This window comes from Protopterus annectens, chromosome 2.part2 (assembly GCF_019279795.1).
Source record: "Protopterus annectens isolate FY-2018-M chromosome 2.part2, PAN1.0, whole genome shotgun sequence".
NCBI lineage: Eukaryota > Metazoa > Chordata > Ceratodontiformes > Protopteridae > Protopterus > Protopterus annectens.
The window spans coordinates 593,479,035-593,499,890 of record NC_056730.1 but is presented as its reverse complement, the minus strand read 5'-3'; the positions used below and the strand labels follow the sequence as shown (position 1 = coordinate 593,499,890).

Here is a 20,856-nt window from a genome sequence, read left to right as displayed (position 1 = left end):
GATGTCAGCCCTAAAGACCTTAGAAGGTTTGGATCCTTGCCGACATTCAATCAGTGTCATGGGAATGGGAATCTCCTCATGAACAAAAATCTGAGGAATGCTCCTCGATCCCTCAGATATGATCAGCCGAGCTTCCACCTCAACATACACAACGGTGCCTGCAGAGCCTCTGAGGATGTGCGAGAAGCCAGATCCATGCTGGTCTCCGACGCAGTTGGAGAGGAGGAATCTGATGGAAAAACCAGATGATCTGGACTTTAACAGTGCCAAAGGTTCACACCACTTAGTGGCCAGCCCTGCCACAGTTGTTTTTCTACACCACACACCTGCACCTATGGTCAGTTTGGAGTGTCCAATCTACCTACTGCATATCGTTGGAATGTTGGAGGAAACCACAGCACCCAGAGGAAACACTCGTGAACACAGGAAGACCATGCAGACTTTACACAGAAGGCACTCCAGCTGAGAATCAAATGGGGAACCTCTTGCTGTGAGGTGATATCTGCTGCACTACTGTGCCGCCCCGATGCTATGGTGTGTGTGTCCAGAGAAAGGAGTAAGCGTGCCCTACAGCACAGAAGCTGTACTGAAAAGAACTGCACTGAGGGTAGAATTCTCCAGAATGAGTACCTCAGCTATTAAGCATCATTAAGGGTCCCTCAAAACAAGAGGGTTCTATACTATAATCATTCTTGTTTAGATGTAAATGTAAAAAAAAACAAACACAAATAGTAAACTGAAATACTTTACAAAGATTGTAACAATAAAAAATATACAACTTGTCTTTTTCCACATTCTTTATTTCTGATGCAAAGACTGAGACTTTGTCAAAAGTCTAGTGCAGTAAAATAGTTAACCTGAACGCCACTGGAACAGATAAGACTCTCTCCCTCTTAAAGGCATAATGACTACATCAGACTGATGCAGCAGTGTACGTCCACATTTTTCCTCAACAAAATTATATTCATAGCCATTTCTGCTTCAGATACAACTCAAACTGCCGGTGTAATCACAGTGCTGCAGCTCACAAAGTTAATAAAGAACAGTCAACAAGCTAACCAGTATGAAGTTGCTGCTTTTTCTTCTGTGAAGCATCTTGTAAACATGCATGGATTTTCAAACAGAGAGTCTTTAATATGCAAGGGTAATAAAAAAAATACACTTCAGGAGTTCCAACAGACAGGTCTACTTCAGATTCTGAGGTATTAATGACCAGGCATTTTACCCCTTCCTCGCCCTCTGCCAGCTGGTGGTGCATCCACTGTGGATCGTGGATTTTTGATGGTTTCATCAACGGACAATATCAGACAGGCTGCTTCAGATGCTGCTGTTAATGCATTTATTCTTACTACTGCTGGCTCCCAGACACAGGCTTCAAAATTATCTGCTATATCTTCATTGTTGATATCTACTCCATACCATAAGCCACCCTACAAAGAAAAAAGATCAATCAGTGAAGTAACAACAATGCTGCTGCACAGAAAGGATTTTATTATGAAGAATAAATCCATCAGCTCTTAGAAATGAGGGATTAGTAAAATTTCAACAACACTGATTTATGTCACTTAATGGTGTAGCACAGAAATAAGCATTTCTTTTTCAACCCTAAGGAAGCTGTAAGCTCTATGAATGTAATCATAGCCATACCTATCAAATAACAGGATAATTGCTACAGTAATATTCATTTTGTATGGGATTAAATAAATAAATATGGCTATCTGTTCTTCCAGTCTGACTTTGACAGCATCTGGGCATCTCCAAAGTGCACCCAGTCTCCTCCCCATTCCAACATCAGAAAGAAAGATGGAATCATTAAGGAGGAGAGTGGTTTACTGTGACTTGCTCAACTTTTACTTGTTTAAATTCTTGTTTCCTCAGCAGCTGTTTGCCCGTTACTTACCTTTGAAGTATTACACATTGCCAAAGAATCTTGTTCAGTCTCATCTGAGGTCAAAGGGCAGTACAGAAAGAGGATTACTTGCATGGTTTTATAATGATCATTCTTTGTCTTCAGTTAAAGAAACCTCAGTGTGACAATGTAATTAAGTTATTTGCTATTTCTACACATTCAAGTATACATCTATACATAATTACATCTATCTATATCTGTATATATCCACGTATTTATATATCTGTATATATCCACATATTTATATATCTGTATATATCCACGTATTTATATATCTGTATATATCCACGTATTTATATATCTGTATATATCCACGTATCTATATCTATATATATGTATACAGATATATAGATAGATATGTTTATATAGTGAAGGTGATGGTATTTATGAAGAAATATGAGCTACTGTGTTCAGAACACCATTATTTCAAGGTAACATAGTAGTCCTAGAAAAGACTAGCCCATAATATGACATTCTAACATTTTGTTCTTTGTAGAATACGAAACCACCAACTGTTATCCTCAACCTCCTGGTTAAATCCATCCAGAGATTGGGTGAAGCTATGCAATGCATCTACCCTTGAAAGTGCTAAGAAAAATGCCTGTGATATACCCTGAAAACCAAAAAGAACTCTTGACAATATACATAAAACATCCAAAGCTATAACAGAACAATATAACTAGACCCTTGCTATGCACTAGCAAGAAAGGGCTACAGATGAGGATGGATAGGTGGGAGGGAGTTTCTAATGAATAGGTAATCCTCTATTATCTGATGTCAGCTCACAAAAATGTATTATGATTACCGTAAGGCTCACTGTTGCAACAGTACTTCTAATAGATGAGTGCGCAAATTAGCCAGAAGTAAAGGTTGACCCTGGACTTCAGAGGTGAATTGCAGAGGCACAGCTAGTTAGTTCTACTCCTTAAATGTATAACCAATTTCTAGCATTTGGCAAAGGTACCAACGGGGGGTGGAGGTGGGGAATCAGAGTAACGGCATAACCAAAGGTTTCTACACATACATTCTTCAAAAAACCCAAGTAGTGGCAGCTGCCCAATGGAGGTAGCTATGGATCTAGTCCTCCAAAACTTTGACAGCAAACAAAATAAACACCAAGTGGCTGACAATGATCTGCCTGCTTACCTGACATGAAGATGGCAAACAACTGATCAGCCAGACACTATACTGCACCATACCCAAGCTGCTACTGTACATTTCCATGATGTGAAAATCTCTCCTTTACTATGAGTTTTAGGATACAAAACAGGCAACTGTATGATCCAGATTAATTTCTTTGATCCTACAGAAGTATTTTTGCATTAAAAAAAATGGAAGCATAGTGTCATAGTACATCTGTACTGTACTATGCCTTTATGTTAGTAAATACAGATACAAAATTCTGGTTACTATATCGCATGATTTTTGCATCTGTAACTGGACCAAGATGGTATACTTACAAATGCAGAATGAACTTTTTCACATACAACAGAAAAATACATATTGAGCTGTAGAAACATACATGCTGAGTATGTGCTGAACATATATCACCCAGTACTATCACAATACCACTTAACCAAAGTCACACACACTAAATTACACCCAAAAACTTGACATCTTGCAAAGTTACAGACCATCTAAAGATCACACTGCAAAACAGCAAACATATTACTCACAGCATGTTTGAGTACCACATATTCCTGAAGCAACTCATGTACCCCATGCCCCCCCATTAAAACTTTATACCTACACTGTAAAATTATACTACCTGGAATAGTAGTATACCATCCAAGTTTTCTCATCTTGCTGAAGCTCTGCTGCCACACTAACCTCACTCAGATGTGTGCAACCACCACAAAAATCGCACTCATAAGTTTTTGAATTGAGACAAGCTCATTTGCATCCCCCACACCTTCCGACGTGCATATTAACTCTACTGACACACCAATGACACATGATCTAAAACCTTTATCACACATTTACCAAATCCCTCCATTAACACTTCTGAATGGAAACAAAGAAGCATTTCCTTCAATGACAGCAGAGCTCACTACCATTCCAACATTAAAATCAAAAGTCGATGAACCCTGACTTTGCTAAACACATCTCTCCCATTAAAAACTCAGCAGGATCAGTCAGACTGTGACCAGTGTGATACTGTGGTGCTGGAAATGTTTGCAGAGCAATCCATTCTTCTATTCCATCCTTCACGCAGCCCAATGCTTCTGCTCCATCTCCTGTCAGCTGACAATGCCTGATGAAATCATCTCAACCAAATGACTAGGCATCTGTGCAAAGCTTGTTTAATATGGCTGAGTGTACAAGTTTCCTGCCATTTCTCATGTTGATAAACTTAAAAAAGCTGTCCCGGTCCCCAAAAAGCTACATCAGGTACCAGGTAAGTGGCCTTGTAGAAACAGAAAGCTTATCCACTCCCTAGCACTTGATTCACACACACTGTGGGACAGATGGATCAACTGGAATTGTCCAGCAGAAATACATGGACCATAGCTCTCTCGTACAGCCTGGGGATGACATTCTCATATCTCTACAGAACAAATAGGCTGACTGGGTGAAGGCAGGGGAATAAATGGACAGATCTTGGGTGGAAATGAGTTTGGGGGATTAAAAAAAAAAAAAGTTGCACTTAACCCCAAGGGGTATTTCTGACTAAATGTAATTACACAAATATCTTGTCACAATCCAAGAAGAAAGAAGTGCAAACAATAATCAGCCTGTAATTGTTTACAAGCCCCCCCCCCCGTAGTCCACTTTGTGATAAAGAAAAGTGTTAAGATAACTTCCTGCACAATGGAGTTTTACACAAAGCTTTTTACTTTTCTCGGACAGCCCCAACACTATGGCAAGGACTAGTCATACCTAAAAGATAACACAGTTGTGTACACTCACCATAAATGTAGATGTTGAGTGTATTTACTGTTGCAGTCATCACCTGTGGGTTATCCCTGCTGTGGTAGCCCTCGGCCGGCCCGAATACCAGAGTCAATGTTTTTTTGCATCAGCTGCTGTCGCCTGTCGTCTGACGTCAAGTTGTCAGTGCTATAAAGCAAAGCAGCTGATGTCATTACATCAGTTTTTCTTGCCCTAACCCGTCAGAAGCACAAGGAATTAAGGAAAAGTGGTCCTGGTGGTGAAAAGCCACCGTGGGAAGCTTATGTCCCCCTAGGGGAAGATGCTATATGGGGGGATTGAGGAAGGGGAAACCAGGGCTGCAACAGTAAATACACAAACATCTACATTTATGGTAAGTGTACACAACTGTACTATGTTCTTCGTGTTTCACTGTTGTAGTCATCACCTGTGGGAGGATTCCCAAAGCTGAGGAAAGGGGTGGAAGGATAGATTAGAGCCCTAGGAATGGGTCAGCAGGCCCTGCAGAACTGCAGAGACAAACCCTGCCCTAGACTTAGAAAAAAGAGGTAGGTGGTAATGCTTTGTAAAGGTATGGACAGAGGTCCAGGTGGCAGCTTCCAAAACGTCCCTGGTGGGGACTCCTCTGAGGAAGGCTGTGGAAGTGGAGGCTGCCCTAGTGGAATGGGTACGGACAGACTTGGGGGGGGGGGGATTCCCATGTAGTCTGTAGCAGAAATGGATACAGTGTGATATTCATTTGGAAATGGTTTGTTTGGAAATGGGCTTCCCCTCTGCCCCAGGGGCAAAGCTGACAAGTAGCTGGTCTGTTTTTCTGAATGGTTTAGTACGGGTCCAGATAGTACCAGAGTTGAGTGTGCACGTCTAGCGGGTGTAGAATTCTTTCCCTCTTGTTTTGAGGGTTGTGAAAGAAGGTGGGTAGGTGCATGGCCTGGTTGAAGGTCACATCAGATAACACCTTGGGCATAAAGAAGGGATTGGTACTCAGGGAGACCCTGTCTACATGGAAAATAATGAAGGGCTCAAACAGCCATGAGAGCCTGAAGTTCTGATTTCCCACTAGCTATCACCTCAGCCAGAAGGGTATCAGTCTTCCAGGAAAGGTATTTCAATTCTGTAGAAGCAGGAGGTTTGAAAGGAGGCAAGGTTAATTTTTCTAGAACATAATTCAGGTCGCAGGGTGGCGTGAGAGGCCTTCTGGGAAGTCTGACATTAGAAGCCCCTCTGAGGAATTGCTTAAATCCAAGGATGAGAAGAGGGGTGGGTCCGAATCGTAATGGGCAGAAATGGCTGAGGCATGGATTTTAATAGAGAAGAGAGGCCACAACTGAGCAACTCGGCTAGGTAATCCAAGATAAGAGGGATGAAGGATGGGAGGTACTGGCCCCAAGAGCAGAATCTTTTCCATTTCCCTGTGTATGATTTTCTGGTGCTGGGCCTTCTGGCCTCTGATGATGATGTCTAGGACCTGTTTACTTAAAAGGAATTCCTTGTTAGCTTTTAAGGTACAAGCCATGCTGAAAAGATTGAGAGAGTCTAAATCTGGGTGCAGTATCTTCCCCCTCACCTGGATAAAGAGGTCTGTGATCAGGGGAAGCTGCTTGGGGGGCTGTAAGGTCAGGCTGCACAGTAAGGGGTACCCAATGCTGTCTGTGCAAATCTGGAGCAATGAGAATGGCCTTTGGTCTCTCCTTCCTTATTCTGATCAGTACTTTGGGAATAAGGGGCAGAGGAGGGAATGCGTACACAGAGGGAGTTTCAGGGGAAGGTCAAGGCATCCACCTTCCTTGATAGGAGGTGATACTCCCTGGTACAGAACTTTTACAGCTGGTGGTTGAGGTGCGAGGCAAACAGATCCACTTCTGGAGAGTCCCCCACTCCTGAGTGATTTGCAGAAAGATTTCCCTGTGGAGCTGCCATTCATGGGGGTCCAGTAAGTTTCTGCTTAGGTGGTCTGCCAGGGTGTTCTTGACCCCTGGTAGGTACTGGGCAATTAGGTGAAGACCCATGGAGGTGGCTGTAAGCCAGAGGCTCATGGCTAACCTGGGTGCCCCCCTGTTTGTTGATATACCACATTACTGTGGTGTTGTCTGTTTTTATAAGGAGAACCCTTGGCCTGATATGAGGTTTAAAAGATGCACAGCCTTTTGTACTGCCATCATTTCTTTCTGACTGATGTGCAAGTGAAGTTGTTGGGCATCCCAAAGACCTTGGGTGCACCTGTCTGCTAGATGAGCGCATTAAACAATGTCTGAGGTGACAGTAGTGATAGTCTGGCCAGAAGGGTGGAAGATGAAGGAAAGACCCTTGTTCCTGGCACAGGCCTCTGCCCACCATAGAAACTCAACCCTTATACATGGGATCAGAGAGAGATAGGTCTCTGGGGACTGAGTGCTGGCACTAAAGGTTCTTTAAATACCAATGAAGTTTTCGCATGTGAAGCCTGGCCACAGTAGTGAGAAAGATGCAAGATGCCATGTATTCCAGGGCTTGCAGGAACTTCCTCGCAGTGAGGTGACTTCTCGAAGCCAGCTGGGTAAAGTAGAGAGGCAGGAAGCTCTGCTTTTCTGGGGATAGGAAGGCCATTTGGGATGCTGTGTCTAGCACAGCTCCCAAGAAAATGATCTTCCTGGTGGGGTTTTGCTTTGATTTCTTCTCGATGGTGAACCCCAGGGAAGGTAGGAGTGACTTGACAAAGAGAAGGTCCTGGAGCAGCTTTTCTTTGCACTCTACCTGAATGAGGCAGTCATCCAGGTAAGGGTAAATCTGTATACTTCTCTGTCTGCAGAATACTACGGCTGGAGCCAAGCATTTGGTGAATACTCTGGGATCAGTAGATAAGCCAAAGGGTAGCGCAAAGAACTGAAAGTGTTGTGAAGCTGCTGTGAAGCCCAGGAATTTCCTGCATGATTCCCTGATGGGGATGTGGAGGTAGGCATCTTTTAGGACTAGGGTCACTAGGCAGGCATTTTTTGTTAGCATAGGCAGCAGCTACTGCAAAGTTAGCATTTTGAATCTGGGGACCATCAGGGAGGTGTTCAGAATGGAGAGATCCAGGATGGGGCACCAAGTGCCCTCTTTTCTGGGAACATGGAATAGTCTAGAATAAAAGCCTTTGCCTGTTTGATCGGAGGAGACAGGTTCTACTGCTCCCTGGGATATGAGAGTTTGGACCCGTTTCAATGCCTCTGCCCACAGATTTGGAGGCAAGTCTGGCTACCTTCTTGGAATTGGGAGTTCGTTGAAAGAGAATTTTTACCCGTGAAAAATTATCTTCAAGTCCCATTGGTCCTTTGTTACAGAAAGCCAATGGTCTTTGAAGAGGGAGAGCCTTCCTCCTAGTTTTTGATGAGTGAAGGGGGGAGGGAGAGTCATTGTGAGTATTTGCTGTAGAAGGTTGGCTTAGAACTCCCTGCCTTAGAGACTAAAGTGGCCCATTGTTTACTTCTCTGCTGGCCCTGGGAGACAGGCCTGGATGGTTTGTCCTTGCAGGGCTTACACCTTGGCCCTGTCTGCTAGATGCAGGGAAGGCCCAGTGCTTAGAGGGAAAGTTCCTGCTGAATCTGGAAGGTTGAACCTGAAAGAAATCTTTTACTGTTTGCATAGATTTTGCTTTGTCTTCCATCTTTTTAAAGCACCTCTTCTGCTTTTCCCCCAAACAAGTGCTCCTTATCTAGGGGTGCATCAATACGTTTAGACTTGACATGATCAGGAAGAGGTTGTTCCTTCAGCCATGCATGTCTCCTAATAACAGATCCTGTCACTGCTGCCCTGCCAGAGGCTTCTAGGGTGTCATATCCACACTAATGAGTGTTTGGCCACTTGAGCAGTGTGCAGTAAATCTGCTAACCCTTCTGAACTGGTACAGTCAGGAAAAGTAGCAATCTTCTGTTTTAATAGTTCCAAAGTGTGTTGTTGATATTTTAATATAAGGAACTGACAACTGAATGCCCTGATAGCGAAGGTTGAAGAGGTGCATACTTTTACCCCATCTGTCCAGAGCTCTGGAGTCCTTGTCAGAAGGAAGAGGATTCTTGGCTCCTTTAGGTCCCTGTGTAATGACCTCTGGGTCTGTAGCAGGATTTCTGTTCAGGTATTTGTGAGAATCCGGTACTCTGTAGTATCTGTTAGGTTTACTGGGAGCAGGAGGGAGAGCATCCGGGGCTAAACTGGATTCATGGAAATTATCATCCACCACTTCTAAAACAGGGGGGGATGGCCAGGAGTCTGTGCTGGGGCAGTTGCACAAACTCTACAAGTCTTTTCTTAGACTGTGGGAAGTCCTGAGATTTCCACTGGAAATATTCCCTGAGGGAGTGAAGGGTTTCCCCAAAGGAAAGGTCCTCTGGAAGGAATGCAGAAGGGATGAATTCCTCTGCATCCGAATCCTCATAAGCAGTTAAGGGATGCTGCTCCTCTTCGAAAACTGAATAGTCAGATTCTTCAGAATCCTGTTCTGTCAGTTTCTGGAGAAGGGTGCCTTTTCCTTTTAGAAGTTGTGGCATGACTATCCCGGATAAGGGAGATGAGATCCTCCGACACTTTAAGCATTTGTGCGTGGGGTGGTGCAGCAGTAGCAAGATGGTGGCTAGAAGCAGATTTCCTAGGAGTGGCCTGGCTTCTAGGCCTGGGAGAATGTCGGTCTTTTGAGAAATGGTAGGCGGATCTGAAGATGTCGTTTTTTTGTCTAGATTTGGTAGTGCGAAAGGCCTCCTTGGAAGCCGGTGCCTGCGTTTCGGCTCCGGACCCAACCAAGGCAGAGACAGCCAAAGGAGTGGAAGACGAAGATTTCTGCAGCATGCTGGACTCTGAAAGGGTCTCGGTAGAAGGCTGCGTAGATATGGGATTGGGCATCAGGGGCTGCAAAAGCGCCTCACTGAATTCCGGAGAACTGATAACCTGCTTAGCGGTAGCATCGTCGGAAGGCTTGGCCTTGTGTGGTCTTGTCTGTCTATCTCTATGTTTTTTGGAATGTCCACAGATTGTTGGCTGATGGACGGCATATCGGAATGCGAAGATGGAACACAAAAATGGAAGTCTCTGTGTGGGATCTGCCTTCCACAGGCGAGACAACTGTTAACTTTTTTGGATATCGGTTAGTGCAAGAAAAAAGGATCCAAAAATGGGGGAATTGCTTTAGAGGTTTTCAGCTGAAATTCAACTTCTGGTAGCGACTGACCAGTACTCGTGTGAACTGCTTCTGCTACGGGCTCCACAGGAAGAAAGTCTGATGTAATGACGTCTGCTGCCTTGCTTTATAGCACTGACGACCTGACGTCAGACTACAGGCAATGGCAGCCGATGTAAAGAAAAAAAAACAACAAAAAAAAAACATTGACTGGTATTAGGGCCGGCCAAGGGCTATCACAGCAGGGATAACCCACAGGTGATGACTGCAACAGTGAAACATGAAGAACATCTATCCTTGCACTAAATTCAGACCGCATTTTAATGTCTACATGGACAGACCAAGTTAATTGTACATGCATCACCTCTGGCCATGTCATCAAACTGCAACTAACTCTCATCATCAAATGAGAAGTGAATGAATGAATACCTATTCTAATGATGGACGTGAAGGACTGGGTCAATCTTCCTCTACTCACTGAGCTCAGGGTCAGTAAGACCCCAGCAGCTTGGCAAAGAAAACTTTTCCAGTCCAACAGACTCCTTTACCATAGACCTGTATTTAGAAGGACTCCTGAAGTAGACTCGAGGGCCTAGCAAAAGAAATGAAATCCAGGAATGTAAACTTCATAAACACACACAGACATACATGCATTACATATTTTATATTACATATAGATCCCTGTCCCTGAATGCCAGTTCAAACAGGCAAGCCTTTAATGACTTATAAAAGCAGGCAAGTGTGGAACAATCCCTAAGCCACAAATGAATTATATTTCACTGGTCTGTAGCCTAATGAGTAAAGCTACAAAAGCCTGATGTTTCCAAATGCATCCATGGAACCCCCTGCAGTGACTAGGAGACTGAAAAAACAGGAGTGCAGCACAATTCCTTCACAAAGTATACCCGTGTTGTACATGAGCAAGCTGAGATACACCAATATTTTATACATAATGCAAAATGGATTAGGAGCTAATGTAAGCTGCACACAACAGTACAGGTGCAATACTCTTGACTGAAAGAATTACAAGAAAGTAGCCTAACCACAGAGTTATGCACAAACTGCAAATGTTTAGTCTGTGTCAAGAAGTCTTAAGTAAATAGTATTATAGGTTCACAGGTTTATACTAGGCTAATGACCACCAATGTATTTCTAGGTCTAGCCATGCAAATCAAATGAGTTTTGTCCTGGAGTCCCTTAGGCACCTATATATGGGAGAAAGTTAGTAATGAGGTAGCCAAGGGTTATTGGGGGGTTAAATGTACTTACTGTCAACCTCTCTCCATCAGAGACTGGCAGATGGATGGGAAATCACAGATTCACCTCCAGTCTAACAATCAAGGTTTTATTTAAATATGGTTAGGGTTGAACTCTGCTTCATGTGGATGGGGAGAGCTTATTCCATAGCACTGGCATCCTTTGACACACATGTCTTGTCAGCATGTTCTACTTATGTCGCAGGCAAAGTTCAGATCCTTGGAATGGATGTAGAGTTTCTGGTGCTGTGTTTTGCAGATATACAAATATCCATCACAGCTGGATCTGAGGATGCCTTACATGCCAGGCACAGACTGCCTCTCAGTAACCTGTAGCAGACTGAGTACAGAGATACGGCCTTAAAGCATTGTGTAGGACAGGGTATTCATACCCCGGATTCTCCTGATGAGGAACCTTTGAGGGCATTCCAACTGCTGCAAGTGCCTAGTTAGGTACATGTCAAAGGGGGCACTGTACTGAATTGATGGGTCTGGTTAAGGGTTGAGAGGAGAGTGATACTATAAACGTCTTGGACATGATGACACATCCTTGCTTCTGAGTTAGGTGACACAGAATGATTTCCTGGCTGTGTGTTGGTTAAATGCCAGATTACTGTCTACATATGTTCCCAGATCCCCAACTACCGGGTCAACTCTTAAGAATGTTTTTATCAATGGAGTAATTAAACTGGGTGGACAATTTCCCAAAAGGCACTATAATGCATTTCTTTGCGCTGAATTTTAATCTGTGGATCACGCATCAGTCATTTGTTTGCGACAGACACCTCTTGCAAGATGTTGGTGTCATGGGGCTCCTAATTTACAGTCATCTGCAAACTTGGTGAGGTACAAGCCTTTAACAATAGCCTTGACTTCAGTGAAGTAGATGCCAAACAGGAGCAAGTACAACAGAGAGCCCTAGAGGTACTCTTCTGGTGGAGGTGGTCTCGCCTATCCTGGACTTCTTGGATCCCAACTGCTAGCCAGCCAGCAATCCAACAAGTTTTGTAAGGATTTATCCTTACTTTTGGGTCTGTCAATACCAGAGTGGGGTACTTTATCGAATGGCTTGGCCAGGTCAAGATATGCAGTATGCACCATTTTCTCCTTATACGCAGACTTCTAGAAGAGGGTCAGCAAGGCTACCAAGTTGAATAGGAAAGAGCTTCCCTTAAGCCAAACTGGAATGGGTCCAGTGTTTGTAGGTTGCCAATATCCTTCATCATTTCTATGACAATTCGCTCCATGACTTTGCACGTTAAACTTCTTAGACTGATGAATCTGAAGTTCCTAGAGTCGGTTGATGGTTCACCCTTATGAAGACAGATGACCACTGTAGCCCTCCAATTCACATGGCACGTAACATATTTTGAGGCTGTAGATGAAGAGTGCCTCAAGTGGTCCCAAGTCATGTTTTAGGTTATTTAACAGGCAACCAGGTATATTGTTGAGGCCCACTGAAGCAGTGCTTTTGGTCCTAGCAAGTGCTGCCAGGACCTGCTCCCTCCTGTTGATAGATGAGGATATGCAAAAAGGGATTTCACAGGAGGTAGTGGAGGGAATTTAGCACTAAATTTACTACCCAGTAGATTTGCTATGTCACCCTGGTCAGCAAAGGTTGTGCCATTTATGACCAGTTCTGCACACTGCTGAGTGCTGCCTTTAAGCATTATAATAGCAAAGGTGAAATGAGAATAAAGGCCTTGACTACCACAACTTGGAAGTCAACTTAAGGAAAAAGGTACCTGATCCTGTAGAAATGTTGTAAACAGAAAAAGGCCAATTAGACCACATCTGACTGGCATCAGTGTCAGACAACTGTCCTGGGTCATGCCTAAATTGTTCACCTTGGTGACAATGTCATCATAGAAAAATGAACTAGGAAGCAGAGCAGTAGCAGAACTCTTTAATGAAGTATTAACACATCCTCCGTTCAACCAGTTACGTACACGTCACTGATGAATGACCTTCAGATGATCAACAAGAGTAATCACATTTGTTACATCAATCTGTAGGAAACTGTGGCAAAGATCTGTATTACCAGCACTGCAGTGGTATGTTACATTTTGTTCTGCTATCAAATCTCCCAATTGAAACCAACAAGAAAAGAATAGGACCCAAGACTGATCAGTGTAGTACTTCATACTCCAAGGTATAGGAGGCCTGGGGTATTAAGCCCTGAAACACCCTTCTAGCTGTATCCTCAAAAGGAAGACAAACCAGTAAACAATAGAGGCAGTACCTTCCTAAAAGGCAAATCCTCCTACAGAACCTTTAGGCATTACCTCAGGCAATTTGTTCTTGTTCATGGATGTAACAATATAAATACTACAACATGAGTGCAAAGGACCCTCTAACATTACCCTTTTCACGATGATCCACCCTAACTGACTACACTGTCTGTGTAGACAACTCCTCTCCCCTTCCCTAGAACCTCCTTGACTGTACATAAAGTTGAAAGCACACTACCTCATCTCCACTTCACCCTACTTTCTTTCTTGCTCACCCTTCTACCATACTTTCCTCTGTACATTTCTATCTGCTCCTCTAAATAATGTTTTTCCTTTTTCTTCTTCACTTCCACTTCTGCCTTCAAATTATATCACTCTTTTATGCCAACCTCGGGATTGCTACCTGAAATGTTATCCTATTCTATATATGACAATTCTTACAAGTAATACCCAGTAATGTGCATACACTCATACAAATCATCCATTACTGCTTGTATTTATGCATTCATTTTTAAGTTTTGGTTACTTTTTACTTGTCTTTGTTAACTTTTAAGTATAAAAAAAAAATTAAAAACAAAAAAACACAAGTAGGACCATAAATCAAGATGTCATACTCAATAGTGTCAAATGCTGGTGAGAGATGCAGCAGGACCAAGGCTGAGCAACACAGTTTGCCTTTTGTCTCTCTGATCTTGTAAAAGGAATGCCTGATAAGTGTATGAGTTTTATGCCAAGACACACTTGAAGCAATGCTTCTTGATCCTTAAATGAACATGTGCTAGGTACATGGTGCTGCCATCAGACTGGTACTTTTGCCTAGGCTTTATAGATGTTAAAGGAAATGTTCTCATTAGGTCCCCCCCGAAACAGGCACTGCCTGAAATGGCCAGCCTTGTAAAAATATAAACATTTTTGTTTGCTGTTTCTACTGCTAATGAAATATTTATGGTGTTTTCAAGTGTCAGTTTGCTCTTTAATAATGATGATGGTATTTGCTTGCATTCATCATTTACTCCCCATACAATCTTTTCTCAAACTTTATTGCAATGTCGGTATAACCATAATTTTCAGCTTATTATTTTTTTCGCAACTCAGTCACATTCTCACTCTCTCTCTGCATGTTTTACAATACAAAACTAAAAAAAAATGCACATATCTATTTCACTAGGCTTGGATATAAATGATTCTGTAATAAGCTTACTATAGGCTCTTGTTCTTCCAGAAATCAACTGTCGTCTATGGAAGCCCTAGACAAACACTGAAGAAGTTGCCATGGACCTAGTTGAACGGGCTCTCAACTTAACGGCAGACAAACTATATACAATCTGTACAAATGATATACAATCTGTCAGCCATTTGACCATTGCAACTGATTTACCCAATTTAGAATCTGCAAATGAGACAAATAACTCATCAGTCTTTCTAATTTCTTTAGTTCTATGCAAGTAAAAATGTAATTGTAAATGTCTAAGTGCAACATATATACACCTTTGTTTGCAAATTTTAGGAAAGAAAACTGGCAGACTAATGGATTGGTTGATGCTAGACTGACACCACCTTAGGATGGAAGGAAAGGATTGGTTCATAATGTTATTCTATCCCTGTGATTAATCAAGTAAGAAAGTTCACAAAACAATGCTTGAAGTTCTGAAATCCTATCAGAAGTGATGGCTACCAAAAAAATAGTCTTCCAGGTCAGAAACTTAAGATCACATTTTGCTACTGGTTCAAAACGGGAATGAATCAAGGCCTGCAGTACTAAATTTAAGTCACATGGAGAAGATGTATCTTTATAAGGTCGTCTCAAAAGAAGGGTACCTCTCAAGAAGGCCTTACAAAGTTTAGATAAAGACAGGGTAGAGTTCTGAAATACAATGTGAAAACTAGAGATGGCTGCTAAATGAACTCTAATGGCTGAGGAGCTAGTACCTTCACTGAAAATTGCTACCAAAAATAAAAGGACATTTTGTGCAGCGGCTGAAAACAGGTAGTTATATACTCACCATAACGATCGATGTATGTGGTCCATCTCGCCTCACATTCTTTACTCACAGGTTCGGAGCAGAGAATCGGCTCCGACTCTGCCAACTTATTTCTCTAGCACGAAGTCTCTAATTGGCTGGGCTAACCCGGTATCCCAAGATGCACTTCGCCCTAGCTCCAGATCTAGTTTGCGGCCATTCCAGTCGCACCCCACACACAACAGCCACTGGAAGGAGCTCCAGCCAGAAAGGAAAGAAAAAACAACTGACATTGAAGGGTTCTCAGAGCCAATTTTCCTCCAAATCCTACAGGAAGGGGGCAGGTGGGAGGGTACGTAAGAATGTGAGGCGAGATGGACCACATACATCGATCGTTATGGTGAGTACATAACTACCTGATGTTATGTGGTCCTATCTCGCCTACATTCTTTACTCACAGGACAGCACTCCCCAGCACCTCTATCCTGGGTGGCTCATAGGAAAATACTCCTGAGAGCCATGGAACCAAAGGAAGCCCGGCCCCTAGAAGCCACGTCCAACTTGTAATGAGTAATAAAGGTGTGCAGAGAGGCCCAGGAGGCCGCAGCACAAATATCATCCAATGAAAGCCTGGCATGGTATGCTATTAATGTAGACACTGCCCTGGTACAGTGAGCTTTGACAGGAACAGGTAAATTTCTGCCTGCTGACGAATAGATAAAGGAAATACAACCTTTGATCCATTTAGAAATTGTGCTCTTGGAAATAGGACAACCTGTTCCGTTTTCTGAGAAGGACACAAACAGTTGATCAGACTTCCTAATATGCTTAGTCCTGTGTAAGTAGAATCTTAGTTGTCTGTGCACATCCAACTGGTGAAATCCAAACTCTGCTTTATTGGAAAAGTTTGGAAAGAACACTGGTAACTCGATAGACTGATGAAGATTAACGGTGGATGACACCTTTGGAAGGAAGGACGGGTCAAGTCTCAGGGAAACTCTGTCCTTATGAAAGGTCAAATACGGAGGTTTAATGGACAAGGCTTGAATCTCTGATACTCTTCTGGCCGATGTAATGGCTATTAGGAAAGCCGTCTTCCAAGATAGAAATTTTAATTCACAGGTGGCAGCCGGTTCAAAGGGCGATGAAGTGATGGCTTGTAACACAAGGTTTAGATCCCATGGCATGACAGGTTCTGAAACAGGAGGGCGAAGTAACCAGGCGCCTTTCAAGAAGGCCTTACAAAGTTTATGGCCCATAAGAGAAGGCTCGTAAGATAATTGGAAATTGCAGCCAGCTGCACCTTAATGGTAGCAGGCGCAGAGCCCTGTCAGAAAAGCATGGCTAAAAAAATCTAAGACCGACGGAATTGGGGCTGTGAAGGGGTCCAAACCTTGGGCCTGAGCCCAAATGGAGAATCTCTTCCATTTGCTGGAATAAATCATTCTGGTGGAAGACTTATGAGACTAAGACAAGATGTGTACCACCTCAGGTGAAAAGGAATGTCGTTTAACTAGAGATGGAAGTGGAGCAGCCAAGGCTGTCAACCTGAGGGTTCGCAGGGAGGGATGGAGCTGTCCTGACATGTGAATCAGTAGGTCTGGCACTGGGTCCAGGGTCCAAGGACTGTCCACTGCATACTGCTGAAGAAAGGGGAACCATACTTCTCAAGGCCAGTGTGGAACAATTAGAATCATCCTGCTTCCCAAGGATATGGCTTTTTGAATCACTCTTGGTAACAGAGGAAACGGAGGGAAAGCATAGATCAGACGGGGGGGGGGGCAATCGTGGACTAGAGCGTCCCTGGGTGACTCCCCCTGTGGGGGGATCATTGTGAAGTACTTGCTGCATTTGGCATTGAGAGGGCTGGCGAAGAGATCGCAGCAAGGCTGACCCCACCTGTTGAAAATTTGAACCACCACTCGGTTGTTCAGGGAACACTCATAAGGCATCAGAATAGCTCTGCTCAGCCTGTCCGCTATCACGTTGGTCTTTCCCGGAATGCGCGTTGCCACTAAAAACCGTTGGGAAGACACTGCCCAATGCCACACTCGCATGGCCTCTCTGCAGAGGGGATAAGACTTGGTTCCCCCCTGCTTGTTCAGGTACCACACCACGGACATGCTTGTTCAGGTACCACACCACGGACATGCTGTCTGAGTGAATTGCAATCGTTCCCAGAGGAAGAGAGCTTTGGAGTGCCCGCAACGCTAGTAACACCGCTCTCATCTCTAGAACATTGATGTGCAGGTGTACCTAGTGAACTTGCCACGTGCCTTGGACCGTCCTGCCAAGATAATGCCCCCCCCCCATCTGGGAGGAGTCCGTGGTCACCGTGGCCACTGGAGACATAGGAATCAAGCTCCTCCCCTTGTCCAGATTGGTGGAACATAGCCACCAGCGGAGGTCCTGTTTGCACCATTCTGTGAGATGTATCAAGTGGGAAAGAGGAAGTTTCTGAAAGGACCATTGGGCCGAAAGGAGCCACTGTAGGATCCGCATGTGTAACCTGGCTAGAGGCACCAGCATGATGGTGGCAGCCATGGATCCCAGGAGCTGGAAAACTAACCTGGCCTGAACTCTCTTGAGGGGCAACAATGCGTGAATCTGAGACTGCAGCACTCTTATCCTCTCTTGTGGCAGAAAGGCCCGCATTTGAATAGAGTCTAGCTTGACGCCTATAAAAACATGCTGTGAGGGCAGCAAGGCAGACTTTTCCCAGTTCAAGGTAATTCCTAGTTGTTGACAAAGTGTAATGGTAGCCTCCCTGGCTTGAATGAGGAGATGCCTGGTGGGGGCGGTGAGAAGCCAGTTGTCCAGATATGGATACACCTGGAATCCCCGACATCTCAGGTGAGCCGTCATCACTGCCAAACACTTGGTAAACACCCTGGGGGCTGTGGTGAGACCAAAGGGCAGGGCACGAAACTGGAAGTGACTGGCTCCTAGTCGAAAGCGTAAATGACTCCTGGATGCCTTTTCCATTTTGATGTGGTAGTAGGCATTCTTGAGATCGATGGAGCACATCCATACTCCTTTTTCCAGCAAGGTAAAAATGGACTGAAGAGTGACCATTCAGAACTTGGACTTCAGAACATAGTGATTCAATCAGCCGAGATCCAGAATGGGCATCAGGTCCCCTGTTCTTTTCGGCACCAAAAAAGAGTCTTGAGTAAGTTCCTGATCCAATATGGTCTGAGGGGACTGGTTGGATGACTCCTTTTTCTAGCAGCTTTGAAACTTCTAGTGCTGCGTGATCCCGTTGACTGGGTGGAACGTCCGGGATTCTTTTGACTGGAGGGGGTTTGATAAAAAGGGGATAGTGTAACCTCCAGTAACTATTCGAAGCACCCAACGATCCTGGGTGATGCTTTCCCAGGCTTCCAGATGCAACGAAATTCGGCCCCGACTGGCTCCGGAACAGCACAGTCGGGCAACACCTCAGGAACGCTGAAAGGAAGACCTGCAAAAGGAATCGTGGTCTCCCAAGTTGCGGGGGCCTCCTCTGCCTCTAGGACGGCGTTTTCCAGAATAATTTCCCCGTCCTCTGCCTCTGGAGGAGGACTCACCTTGAGCGGCAGGGAAAGACATCTGTGACTTCTTGAACCACATTTTCCCTCCTTTCTGAGCCTTGGGGTAAGGTCTAGAAGGAAGAGAGAAACAGGCCCCTACGGCAGAGAGGGTCTTCCCCTCCTGTTCGCATTTGGTGATGGTGTCTTTCACTTTGATCCCGAAGAGTGAGGACCCATCAAAGGGGGCGTCTGGAAAGGAAGACTTAAAGGCCTCCGGGAAATGACACAGGCGCATCCAGGCTTGCCTTCTGAGAGCTACACCTGAGCTAGCTGCCCTACTCGCCCCTTCGGCTGCATAGGATATGAGCCTCATGGACGAGTTGACAATGGAACCAAGGGTAGACAACTGGGCATTAACAGTCTGCGCTACCGCCTCAGGTATGTTACCCGTCAGAGTGTCTCCTAGCTCCTTAAGAAGATCTCTCTGGAGCAGAGTAAAATGACAAAGATAATTCAGCGACTGCAAGGTACAGGTCGCTGAAGACAGGGTACGCTTCCCGTACCGGTCCATACTCCTGGACTCCTTGTTAGGAGGATGGACGGAAGAAGACGCCTCTGCAATTTCCTGCTGAGTGGCTACCGCCACCACCAAGGCATCTACGGAAACCCTTTTGGTCAGGAACTCTTTCCCAGAGGGAGCAGAAAGAAACTTATTTGGACGTCTGGGCACCAGTTCCACGGAATCAGGGCTCTCCCACACCCTTCGACAAATCAAATCCAGGAGTTCAATGAAGGGTGGAGACACCCAGGAGGCGGAGGGTTGAGCTCCGAAGGCCTCGAGGAATACAGACTCCTCCTTAGAGGGTGTCTTGGACGGCCAGTCGCCTCTCTGCCTCAAGATCTCCAAGATGTCGGAGAAAGAGACATCATTGGAGGACTTAGGGGACCCCTCTGACTCCTCAAGGTCGGTATCGGAATTGAGGGACTCGTCCAGGGAGTCTATGTCCTTCCTCTTGCACAACTTCTTTCTAGGGGGCTCCTAAGGCACAGACACTGAGGGGCCCTCAAAGTTGGGGACCGCTCATGGGGGTATCCTCAGACCTTCGGGCTCCGCCATCCACAGATAGTGGGACGTCAGAGGCTCTAGCCGGGGTGTAGGGGGAAGGAGTGACCGATCCGGGTGATGTAACTGATGATCTGGCCAGTGCGCTCCTCATGGCCTCGAAGGCAGGTCCCCCCGAATCAGAGGACCAACCCGTCTCAGAGACCACAACCGGAGTCGGGGTTACCCCGAGCCGATGCACCGAGAGGGAAGCTTGGAACCGATAAGAGTCCCGAGGTATCCCCCTCGGGTCCGACTGAGGAAACCAGAGTACCGAAACCAGAAGACGGAACCAACATGGTTGGAGTCGACGTCAGCTCCGATAAACTCACAAGGGGTATCGGAGCAGACACAAGAACATCACTCGGCGCGGAGCACTCCGGCTCCGACGACACAGGGGTGCTCGGAGGAGGAATCATCGGTACAAGAATAGGGACTGGCTCGGGAGCAGACTGGGTCGGAGCAGAGAACAATTTTGCTAACACCGGCAACTGCAGGAGCCTCTGGACCACCCTATCCACATCCAAATCAGACAGCCTAGAGGATTTGGAGGAAATAGAAGGAGATCGGGATCTCCTAACCGGAGACTCGAGCCTAACACTGGGTGACCGGCTCTGAATAGGCTCCAATAATATCAAGGCCGAGGTCGACTCCAGTACAACAGATACCTCCTGCGGCCCCGAGGACAAGGGAGCCGAGGAGGCAGTATCCACTTTGAAACCTTCTCCGGTGGCTCCGAGGAGACAGATGGAGCCGGAGATCTTTTCTTTGCCTTGGAAGTCTTAGACTTAGTACTAGAAGAAGAGTCCAAGAACTCCTCAAAAGAAGGCTTAACCAGGCCCTTCAAAATCAACTTATTTTTTCT

The 20,856-nt window shown here is 45.0% G+C and overlaps 1 protein-coding gene across 2 annotated transcripts in view; it reads right to left on the bottom strand.

Annotated features, from left to right (window-relative positions):
• Nucleotides 1-782: 782 nt before the first annotated feature.
• Nucleotides 783-20,856, bottom strand: part of CCT7 (chaperonin containing TCP1 subunit 7) — a 1,331,840-nt gene continuing 1,311,766 nt past the window's right edge. For both annotated transcript variants that reach the window (XM_044064044.1, XM_044064045.1), the window contains one exon: nucleotides 783-1,430. In XM_044064044.1, the coding sequence (XP_043919979.1) occupies nucleotides 1,206-1,430 (225 nt within the window). In that variant the 3' untranslated portion in view covers nucleotides 783-1,205. The remainder of the gene's footprint in view (nucleotides 1,431-20,856) is intronic.